This window comes from Phodopus roborovskii, unplaced genomic scaffold (assembly GCF_943737965.1).
Source record: "Phodopus roborovskii unplaced genomic scaffold, PHOROB, whole genome shotgun sequence".
Taxonomy (NCBI): domain Eukaryota; kingdom Metazoa; phylum Chordata; class Mammalia; order Rodentia; family Cricetidae; genus Phodopus; species Phodopus roborovskii.
The window spans coordinates 24178436-24190438 of NW_026126549.1; the positions used below are offsets into that span (position 1 = coordinate 24178436).

General features: G+C 46.8%; 1 protein-coding gene across 1 annotated transcript in view; it reads right to left on the bottom strand.

Moving 5' to 3' along the window:
• The window catches only part of Alpk2 (alpha kinase 2), a 120823-nt gene that overhangs the window by 31624 nt on the left and 77196 nt on the right, over nt 1–12003 (bottom strand). Inside the window, exons 5-6 of the mRNA XM_051200869.1 lie at nt 5895–9195; nt 940–1087 (exon numbers count right to left, since the gene is read on the bottom strand). Coding sequence (XP_051056826.1) covers nt 940–1087; nt 5895–9195 — 3449 coding nt within the window. The remainder of the gene's footprint in view (nt 1–939; nt 1088–5894; nt 9196–12003) is intronic.

Sequence of the window (12003 nt, forward strand, 5' to 3'; positions counted from 1 at the left end):
GGGTTGACTGACATGAGGTGTTCTGGCGATGATCCTTTGACTCCTGTGACATCCTAAGGACCCAGGTGTAATAGGCTCTGTCCAACTTAAGGGAGGCTGTCTTCCTCAACAGCTTCACTTTCTGTGACCTTGTATCCCCACACCCCCATTTTCTCCTTAGCTTTGTTTGACCTTTGTTAGATTAATGGCAGGGGTTTGTTGAATCAGAGAATACCCATAAGTAAGAGTTCCAGAGAGTTTTGTAACCCTAGGCCTGGAGAGCTTCAAGCTTGAATATTATTCCCTATGTATCCTGACTAAAAACTGTAACCCTCGGAATACACAACTCAAGGTAGCAGAGCTGAAGCAAGAACCAACCACCATGCTCCCTGTCTGGATAGCTGGGCGACACTCTGCCTCTTGGATACCATGTTAGCCTTTCTCCACTGTGGCAGAAATATGGGACATAGACTATTTAAAATGAGGGAAGACTTCATTTTGGTTCAAGGTTTCAGTCCAGGGCCAGCTGGCTCTATGTTTCTGGGCTTATGTCGTGGAAGAAGGGCATGGAGATAAAGTGCTCACTTTGAGGCACCCAGGAAACAAGCAGACAAGAGCCACAGACAAGACACACCTCCAAAGGCACACCCCAGATAACCTGCTTCAGCAAGGCCCCACATCGAGTTTCCACCACCTCCCAGAATGCCACCAAGTTACGAAGCCGTTAGCAGACTGACCTCGTGTTCCAATTGGGTCCCCAAAGCTCATCATCTGTCAATCAAGCCCTTAGCTCATAAGCCCTTTTGGGGGGAGGAGGACTTCATATCCAAACCATTGCTGATGTTAGATATGGAATCTCTGCGACAACTTGCCTCTCATTTCCACTTACTATTTTCTCTGATAGCCACACTAAGAAACAGACAGTTAAGTGTGAAAAGTCGGGAAGGACAAGTCTCTCACCTTCTCTCAACCTGGGCTATTGACTTCGAATCTTTTGTCCACCAGATGGTAGAATCTTCATGAATCTCTGCAAACTGGCAGCTCAGCTTTACATTCCCAGAGCGGTCGGGTGCCATCTCAGCCTGGATCTTCTTCAACAACACTGGAGCTAGAAACACATTCACAGGTTAGTGTAGGCAGAAGGCTTTCCCATTTCATCTAGGTTACTTATCTGCAGCATCCCTGAGAGTCAGGGAAAAGGTCCCTCACTTAGGAATGAAGCAATTCAATGCCTGAGAGGAGATGTAGCAGGCTCAAATGTAACAGTGGGAAAACAAATGAACCATTCTAATACAAAACACTTGCTCTTTGTTACTTAAATTCCAAAGGTACATGATGCTCGTGGCAAAATAGAACTTGAGCTATTTTGGGGTTTTTAATTTAGGTTGATTTAACTTTATGTGCATGAGTGTTTTGCCTGCACGTATGTAAATGCACCATGTGTGTGCCTGGTGTCTGTAGGGGTCCCAAGAGGACATCAGATTCCCTAGAAGTGAGGTTATGGGTGGTTGTGACACTCATGTGGATACTGGGAATCAAACCTGGGTCCTCTACAAATGCAGCAAGTGCTCTCCATCCCCAAATGTTTTTTTTTTTCTTTCAAAGAAGAAAGGTCTAGCAGATTATAGAAGTCTAGTCCATAGAATTTGGCCCAAATAAGACACTGTTAAATAATTACCTGATCAAAATCAGAGCTAGTGATTCGGGAGTGGAATGAAATCTGCTGTATTATCAAGGTAAGTGAGCTTAACTCCCCCAAATGTAAAAGACAACTCAATAGTAAATTATTGAATAAAATCCATTTGCATGCACTTGCCTGTGTGCACATACACACACACACACACACAGTGCAGTTGTCTTTGTGAAGTTGGTCTGGTGGACTGAACATATATGTCTGGCATCCACCTCACTGGCAAAAGTGATGTCTATCTGAATAGAGCAGAAATACTAAGAAGATGACTCCTACAGGTTGGGCTGAGATTTGAGTTTGCCTCTGAGTTTAAACAGTGTTAGATCTTGTGAGCAAATGTGTAATTTGGCTGCATGGCCACTGGGCGGCGGTATAGGCATTAGAACAACAGTAGGCCGATGGGACCCAGACAAGAGAACAAACAGTTCATCAGACTGTTATTAAGGCAAATGGATCAATTTACTACAGTCCAGGTGGCAGAGCTCCACAGCGTTGGTAATACAAAAGAGCACATCATTACAGAATGGTGTCTAGTCCAGGGGCCGGCAGAAGTACCAATTCAAGGCCTCACTCACTTGGCTGCCTCCAATTTAGCTACAGTGAATGTGTTGCATTGAGTTTCCAATTTTTCCTTGACCCCACAGATAATAAGCCATCAGAACGAAATTTAAAATCGGACCCTGGCCCTGGGAAGTGGCAGTGGGCTGGTTGAGTCACGGATCGCTCAACCAGAACCTTACTGATGTTGCTGCCAACATTATGGGAGCTGTTGACATCATGGGATGGAGAGGAGGCCATAACACAGGTGTGGAACTGAACAATGGACTCTGGGAAACACAAAATCAGCCGAGATCCTGTTCATGTGACAGACAAATAGAAATGCAGCCTATGAATAAAGGTGCTAGATTTATCTTGTGACCTGCCTGGTTCAATCCCACCTGGCAGAAGGTGAGAACTTATTTTTGTGAGCTGTCTTTAAACACACACACACACACACACACACACACACACACTCACTCACTCATATACTCACTCACATATACACATATTCACACACTCACACAGACTCACACACACTCACACATTCACACACATATTCTCACACTCCCACACACACATCCTTACATGCTCACACACTCTCACACACACTCACACACTCTCACTCACACTCACATACACACACACAGACACAGACACATCCTTAAATGTAATTTTTATATGTAACAGAGTCTCCTGTCACATGGGGAGTTTCCACTGTGCGAAGCTTTGGATGCTAAAACAAGGCCGGCCAGCATCCATTTTATCCCTCCCAGGCTCTCTGAGCACATTCTCCTGACTCCTATCCCACCACAGGAGGAGGAAGTTAAATCTGGGCTGCTCTAAAGGAGAGCACCAGGCTGCTGGGCCCACACAGTCAAGGCAGCAGCCTGTATCATGTGGCCCACCTGGGCTAGAGATGAGGACCGGGGTCTTATAACGCCCCCTTACCCCCACCCCAGCATCAGAACTGAAGATGTCTAAGTTGTATTTTCCTAGTGGAGGCATCAAACAAAGACAAACCAAAAACAGAGAAAGCTGGAGAGCAAAACCAAGACCTGTGGAGAGTGCTCACTGCTGAAGTAGATACTTAAAGACGTCGATCACTAACAGAAGCTCATGTATGGCAATTAGAACTAATTAGTTCAAAAGGAAAAGGCAGGCCTTGTCAAGGGCAGAGCTTATGGAAGCCACCATCCCATAATAGGAAATCATTTTCCAGGTCACTGACCCTCATCTGTGTACTGACTCACGGACTAGAGCACACAGCAGGTGCTTACTGAGGGAACACACACTAATTTTCACAAATGGTGGGGGTCAACACATAAGAACAACATGTCCTTAGCTAACGGAATAGTCAGGTGCTTGGCGCCAAATCAGGGAGGGGTCTGGGGTTGGCTTGCAGGTAGGACAGGAGCCTAAGACAGTGAGTGCCAGAGTTTCACATATCTGTCTCCTTCCCTGAAAAGGAAATTGCCAGCCAACAGGGGAGAGGCTGGCCTACTGCTGGCCCTTGTCACCTGAGAAAGGACCACCAGGTAAAGCCCTGCCCAGATGTGAGCAAATCTTCCCAAAACTTCCTCTGTATTGAGGATCCCAGAGGATGTCAGGTGAGTGCCCTTGCTTCCTCAGACCCGGGCTCCATACCCCAGTAAAGACCACATTCTTTGGAAGGGAGGGGGACCTAAGAACTACTTTTCCTTTTACCACTAGCTTGGCATCAACCTTGTGGTGTTAGTGGTCTGGTGTCTGAACTAAGTTCTTCAACAGCGTTGCAAGTCTGGCATTTCTTTCCTAGTGCTTTCCATCTTTATGTGGGATGAGCCCTGTTGTTAGCACCCCCCCCCCCCAATCTACTGGTGAAGGAAAGGAGGCTCCAAGGATAAGGCATCCATTAGGGCCTCTCTGTTCCTGACAGAAACCAGACTCCAAGCCAAGCACTCCAACAGACCCTTAGCCTCTGTCCCTCACACAGCAGCACAAAGACTGTGAAACTTATTTCCAGAAATAAGGCAAACTCACAAGTCTGGGAAACTTCTGGAACCTTCAAGAATCTCAGGGTCCCGTTCCAAGGGACCCTGGTGCTGACCACAAGTTGGTGCAGGGACCTGTTGGGTGCTTATCTAAGCCGAGCTGAGCTCTGGGACATCCTCATGCCTATGAGTAACTCCCCATCTGTTCTCCTGTAATTCCAGTCAACACATGGGATCACTGACTTGTGTCCCTAGGAAAAGTCAAACAACAACAAACACCTGGTGTTTAACGTTGGATCTGCCTCTCAATGGCCTTCACCGTGGTCTTGCTCCCTGGAAATAGTCCTGCATGCTGCATTGAGCCACTTTGGCTTGGAAAAGCCTTTGGTTGTAGCCAACAAAGGGTCTCTAGGTGCATGCCTTTAATCCCAGCACTTGGAGGCAGAGGTGGGTGGATCTTCGTGAGTCTGAGGCCAGCCTGGTCTACAGAGTGAGTTCCAGAACAGGCTCCAAAGCTACAGAAAAACCCTGTCTCAAAAAAACAAAACAAAACAAAAACAAAAAATCAAACAAACAAAAAACAAAACACCAACAAGAAACCCAACAACAACAAAAATGTATGGACAACAGGCTAGGATTGTAGCAGTTCAGTCAATAGAGTTCATGCCTGGCATGCACTACCTCCTGGGTTCCATTCTGAGCACCATATAAGTGGGCTGTGATGGTGCATCCTAGGATACATCAGATCCTGTTTCTAAATAATGAAATGTATGCACTAAGAACTTGACTGGGTGGGTCCATACTCTGGCAGATGACAATTTGTCCCTAACCCTTTCTGTTTGGGCTTAAGTGCTAGGTGTAGAAAACCTCAGCCCAGATCAGGCACTCAGCTTAAGAATGTAGAAAACTTTCCTTCTGCTCCAGCACCCAGCATCCCAGCAGCTCCCCATGGCATCTTCTCTTCAGACTTCTGCTGTCTGGCAGCATGGGAAGGGACGACTCCAAAATGTAGCTTCTTTGGGGCTGTGGGTTGGGCATGGCTGGGCATGAATGGAAGGAATGATGCCAAAGTCTTTGAGGTTTAAAGGGACTGAAAGCTGGGTAGATTCAGGCTCACTGTCACTGGAGACAGTAAGTTGGGAAGAATTTTTATGCTTAAATTTGGTAAGAAAAACAAGGTTCCCTTAAGTTTTGCTTAATAGGGGTCACGGTGCAAATGAAAATTAAAAAGAGAGTCTCAAATCATACTGAAATATTTCTTTATGTTCCCTGATCAGTGTGTGGTCCTTTTAGTCTTACAGATTGGCTATACCAGTGCCTCTGCTCAGCTTTCAAATGAGATTTTAAAAGGAGATAATTAAACCACAAAGCATCTTTGCCACACCCCTCTGTCAAACACACCAGCAGGCAGCCTTGATGAGGGGTTCAGGGATGTGCATCTCCTGCCAAGATACCTGGGAACTGGGTACAAGTGCAGATGTTTGGGAACCCCCCCTCAACCCCCTGCAACATCAGAAACTGTGGAGATGCTCAGAACCCTGCATTTGAACAAGCTTACCAGTGAACTGATGGCTGCTCAAGTTTGAGACGCTTGGCCACAGTCATGGCTTCCACACCCACCAGAAACTAACCTGAACTGACAAGGACTCAGAGGGACACAGGAACCTCCTGCCTAGCCCCTTCCTTCAAAAATGCTAAAAGCAAGAAGGTCTCACCTTTCCCTTCTGCTTTGCAAGGGGCCTTTTTGGAGTCCTTTTTCTGGTCAGTGCGGGACAAGGACTTTTCATACTTGGGTGTTTTCTTCATAATGGAGTTCTTTCTCATGTTTTCTTTCTCCTCCAGTCTGAGTCTCAGGGCTGCTACCCTGGATAGAATTTTCTTTTTTACCCCTGCTGCTAAATGTCCACTCCCAGAGGCTGCTTGGTTTTTCTTGTCCTCCTCTGACCCAGTCATTGCTGATTGGGCCCCAGGTGCCTTGCTGGGCTGGGCCTCCACGTGCTTCTGGGGTTCCTCTCTGGACTTTTCCCTGCTATCCATTGTGGAGCCCTTTTGACACTGGTCCTTAAGTAATATGCCTTCAGGGGCTTTCTCTGAGTCACATTCTCCTGAAATGAAAGCCAAGGTCATTGTTGGGGAGTGGGGTGAGTTTAGGGGTTTGGTTTCCCCAATTTGAAGCTCCTCCGATTTCAGTTCCTCAATGTCTTGGCTTATTGACAAGCATGTGACATTTCCTTTGGGACATGAAGTACAAGGCATCTGTGTGAGATCACTCAAAGAGGGCACGTGTTTCCCACACTCGCTCTCCATGGTTCCTTTTTCCTTCCACGGAGGAGGTACATCTTGATGGTTTCTGGGCTCAGATCCACAGTGGCCTGTGGAGTCAATGGTATCAACCTCAACAGATGCAAGAGTCATTCCTATGAGACAATTAGAAAGAGGTGACATGGAGGAAATTAATTCAGCTATGTTCCCTCTCATTTGCCCAGCCTCTCCTAGGCTTCTGTTGTTACCATCTTGTATTTGGTTCAGGTTGTGTACACTTGCAATTCTTTGTCTCTCTTCACCAGGACATTGGGCTTGGCAAATAGCAGCCTGGGCCTCTGCTTTTGCTTTCTTGGCCTGGCTTTGTTTGGCATCTGCTTGCTCTTTGTCTACATGATTTTGGTTGATTGCGCTTCCGTTTGGAATGATTTCCCCACTGTTCTGGGGGTGTGGAAGCTGCAGGGTAGCGGGCTGGATGTCTGCCCTCTGACATGTGCTTCTATCGGCAGATTCATTCCCTTCTGTGTTGGAGTTTGAGAGCTCTGGCTTCTCAGACCAGACACACTGCATCTCACTTCTGTCATGGATGGGATCCACAGAGGACTCCAGGACCCTAGGGAAGCTCATAAACTGGTTAACAAAGGTAGGATCACACAGCTTCCTCTCACTTCCTTCCTGTTCTTTGTTTGTGGTTTCAATGTTTTCCATCTCTCCACTTTTGGAAGCCTCTAGTGAAGAGACTGGGACATCAAACCCCTCTTCCTCAACAGGGTCTACAGATGACTCCAGGAGTGTGGGCTGGCCCCGACACTGGGAAGATGGACTGCTGCAATACTTGTGTCTGGATGCTTCATCACCTGCACAGGTGTCTCTGTTGGCAACAAGGGCTGTGATAATGTCAGCTTGAGGGCTGGGAAGCCATGACACTACTCCCAAGGCACCTGGTTCAGGCCTGGTAGCACCTGCTCTTAGAATGTCAGGCAGAGCACAGCCCCTGCCAGGGTCTGTGAAACCAGCTGCTGCCTTCTTGTACCCAGAATGCATCTCTTGTTCTGGTGGCCATATTTCATAAACAGGTGCCTCTAGTGTTATGATCTTCACCTTGCTGCCCACAGCCCAACTTCCTAGTCCAATGTCTTCTTTTTCTTGAAGGAGTATGTCAGGGAGAGATGGAATACTGCTTAGCGACTGACTATCACCTTCCATGGTCTTCTCAGCCACCACTGAGACACTGGTCCTTGGATCCAAGCTACACCCAGTTTCTTCCCTGGAAGCGGCTGGGGAGTGCTCCAAGGGTTCCGAATTGGCCTTCTGTTGCATGGCACATATTGGGGGCAGAAGTTCTTGGAAATCACTTACAGAAAGAGAATGCTGGTGGGATGCACACTGTTGTGTTTCACTTCCCTTTTCCTGGAAGTCCTCTTCAAGGCCTCCATCGTGAGCTATCTCCACTATCTGGGTCTTATACCCAAGCTGGTTATCAGTCTGAAAGGAAGCACTCCACGGATCCTGCCCCTCAGGGAGTGAGGAGGGGTCATGAGCTCCTGGAATACTGGGTGCTGGGATAAACATCCCTCTAGTAGAGCTGCTTAAAGAATGGCCTGGCTGTAAGTCAAAAAGAGATTGGAAATTATTTTCCTTCTGAGCCTCACATGAGGCCTGGTCAGCACCATCAACAAGGCTGGTGTCCCCAAGAACTGAAACAGTGTGGCGTTTGATTGCACGGACACTGGCGTCATCAGCTAATGTGTCCTCGGTCTCCTTGGTCACCTGATAGCAATCAACGTTAGCAGTTGATGGTGTTGACTGTTCTTTTGGGCATCCCCTGACTGAACTGTAACTGACAAGTGTGTCTATGGCAACTGGAACGCCCAGATGGGCGCTTTCATGGCCTCCTTCATTAATGTTCACAATGGAGTTATTCTCAGAACAAAGGGGCTGTGTCTCCCTGGGCCCTCCTAAGTTGTAGGGTCCTGTGGAAGAGAAGATGAAGGGGGACTTCCCCACATCAGCTGGAGTTTCCCCCACAGCACCTCCGCTGGCCTCCTGTGATATGTTCCAGCTGAAGGTACTATTAGGAACAGGGGACTCGGCTGGCTCTCCATCCTCACTGCACTCATATGTAGACTGTGCAGGCTGAGGACCTTGCATTTGAAGCATAGCCAGTGTCTTGTCAGGAGAACATAAATCATATACTTTGCTTTGACCTTCTGTCAGTTCCAAGTCCATGGGGCAAACTTCATGAGGCAAATATTTATCAACTGATGCTCTAACGGGAAGATCCATGGTATCATAACATGTTTCTTGGTCACCAGCTTCAAAACACCCCATCACACACCCACTGCCCACATTTTCCAGGGGGAGGGAGGGAACAGTGGGCTGAGAGCCAGCAGCAGAGAAAGCCACTGGCTCCCTGCAGTGGACACTGTCACTGGGAGAGAGGTGTGCAGAGGATAGAACCTGGGACACTTCATCATTGTCTTCTAGGGCACTCAGTTCATGTGCTGGCTCTGCCCAGAGGTTGCCAGGCATGTTGCCTTCTCTGTTTTGTCTGGCTTTCTGACAGAGCCCTTGAGGACAGCTTTCCAGGTCCAGGTGTTGGGCCAGTGATGCATTTTCCTTGTTGATATCACTCAAGTTGAAGACAAAATTTGTTGTGGTCCCAGTGAATGAAGACGCCTCCCCAGCAGGCAGGGAGAAAGCTGGCATCTTGTCGAGATAATTTCTCTCCCCAGTGGTTTCCTCAATTTGCATCTAGAAGAATGAAAAGTAGTATTAATAGACTTGTTCCTGAGAAAGCCACACAGGATTTATCTGCAGTCCCAGGGGTGCTAATTCCAGACAACTATAATACGAGACCAGGACCATAGCAAAAATGACTGAAATCTAAACACTGATCCCCAAATGCACCCTGGCTATTAGAGACTTCACAGGAAACTGTAAATTTAAATCACTCTGTATCCTAGGGGACTTGTGCCCAGTCTCACCATTATGAGCAAAAAGCCTCCTGGCAATCATCATGTGTTTAGTGATTTTTTTTCTGCTTTCTCTGAGGAAAAAAGATGGAAATAAATTGAATGGTAAACTAGTTTTGAACAAACCAGTCACAGTAAGACCTGTGGGCATCTCCCTAGAACTATGACTTTCATGTCATCATTACAAATGAAGTTGACAATGGACAACAGTTTACTGATTAATACTGTTATTAAAAGGCAGAAAGAGATAGTCAGACATGGTGGGGATGCATGCCTGTTATGCTAATACTCATGGGGCCGAGGCCGAAGGCTCACTTGATCTCAGAAGTTCAAGACAAACCTGGGCAACATAGTGAGATTCCCATTTCAAAAACACGTGCACACATGAGAAGCTGTCGAGAAAAACATGTTTTCCTTCTAAATCTCTTCCCTTCCCCCAGAACTTCAGAAAGCAGAGCTGGAAAAGAGCAGGGCTAGGCCTGTCCTTCAAGCCCGCCTCCAGTGGAGTAAGGGAAATGCAACTGGCCACCAGCACTGTCAATCATTTCTGGCTCAGAAGAGATAAAAAATTCTGGACTTTCAATGAGGCTCTGGGGAAAGAAGCCACATCTCAAGAAGTAGGGGATGACTATTTATGTTTTTTAGAGAAAGGGAAGGGAAAGAAAGAATTAGGGGGAAGGAGAAATCCTATAGTCTGAAAACTGAGCACAACTTAGCACTGTTGGAATACTAGACATTATTTAAGGAGAAAGAAAACTCTTTGACCATGTTCTCATCTCTTGAAACTTCTAGCCCTTTGTCTGTTTCAAAGCAAAACAAAATCAGCCAAGAGGAACAGTAGTAATTCTTGGTAAGCACTCCATCTTTGCCCCCAGGACTCTTGTAGAGCCCTACTCCAAGGCACAGGGGACAGAGAGCTGGTTAGAGTGCAGGCACTCTCCCAGTGAAGGGACCAGCCCCCTGCTTTATTAGCCATGACAGGTTGCAGAAAAGACGTATAGTCCTCTGGCTCAGCACATGTCTGACCTTGCCGGGACTGCCCTAGTCACTAGGAGGTCAGATACCCTCCTTGTGGCAAGGAACCAATCAAAATTAGCTGGTGGGATGCTGGATGTGCTTTACAGCTTTATGGTAAAAGTGGCCTAACAGTGACATGCAGAGCATAGCAACCACCCTTGGAGGGCCTATAGGCCATAACAACCAGTTAACCAATCAACACAGAACAGGTTGTCCGAGCCTAAAAGTGTATCAATCCTGAGACTGTTCCGTACCCCTAGACACTCCCCTTATGCTGCCCATAAGTTCCCCTGCCTGGTCCCCTGGGTCCTTGTCCTGCTATCCACTGTAAGGTATGGAAGAAGGGCCCGAGTTAATGCAGTTAGCTCATTAAACAACAATAGAAGACTCTTTGCTTTTGCATCAGAATGGGTCTCTTGGTGATTTTGGGGTTCAGAATTTGAGCACAACACCAGCCTGTAAGAAGATGGACCTGAAAGGCTTACTCCCACAGGAAGTTCCAGCCCAGAGACTTATCTCCACAAATTTCATAGGAGCCTGGGTCTCCTATCTCATGATTAATTCCTGTACCTACCGCCAGCGGGAAGAGGAACAAGGCTCCCCCCCCCACACACACACCTCTTTCACATGCTCTCAGTGTGCTAGATAGATGCCTGTCAGTCATTTGTCTCTAGTTTATTTCTAAATTTCTCTATGCCCATTGAACTTGGATTTCACTGGCAAACTAACTTAGAAGAGATTTAATATGAACTCCATAAGGACTAAGACTATTTACTGATCCAACCTATCATTGAGCACCTCCAATGTAGTAAGAAGTGTTCCAGGCAAGGGAGATGTGACAGGCAAGGGCTTGTCTTTAGAGAGTGCCCATTCTATGTGTGATCAAGACACAACTAGTAATAAGCACACAATAGGTATTTGGGAACTATTTTTTTTAAAGAAAGAATAAGTGGATGAAATATGTTCCAAAGGGGGCTACTGTGACTCAAGGTCGCCCGTGAAACCTCTAACTTTGCAAGAGTTTTGCTTTGCACTTAGGCACAGCCTTATTGTAAAGGAGACTTCTGCCAGGTGTGGTGGTAAACACCAGTAATCCCAGAATTTGGCACAGGGAGTCAGGAAGATCAGTACTTCAAGGCCATCCTCTGCTGTACGAAGAGTTTGAGGCCAGCCTGGCCACATGCCTGTCTATATCAGACAGGTTAGGCCAGGGGGCTCTAACCATGAACGTCGTTCATCCAAATATTGGTGTTTCTAAAAAGAAAGCTATCGGCCACTTGTGCTGCTACATACTGGTAGAATATTCTCAAGGATATATTTACTTTTTCGAAATCCCTTTTTAAAAGTCATCATTTCAGGATAGAATATTGAAAACAGTAAAAATAGTTTAGAGGAAGTGAGGATCGAGGCTTTTATGAAGTGGGGAAACACTTCATGAAATGAAATACAGTACTTGTGACACAGCCATGAGCAATCTTTGTCCCCCAACCCCTCTGGGATGGTTTCCTCCCTGGGCCTGAGTACCTGCTCTTCGGTTCAGATTTTTATATAGAGCTATGGCTCAACTATC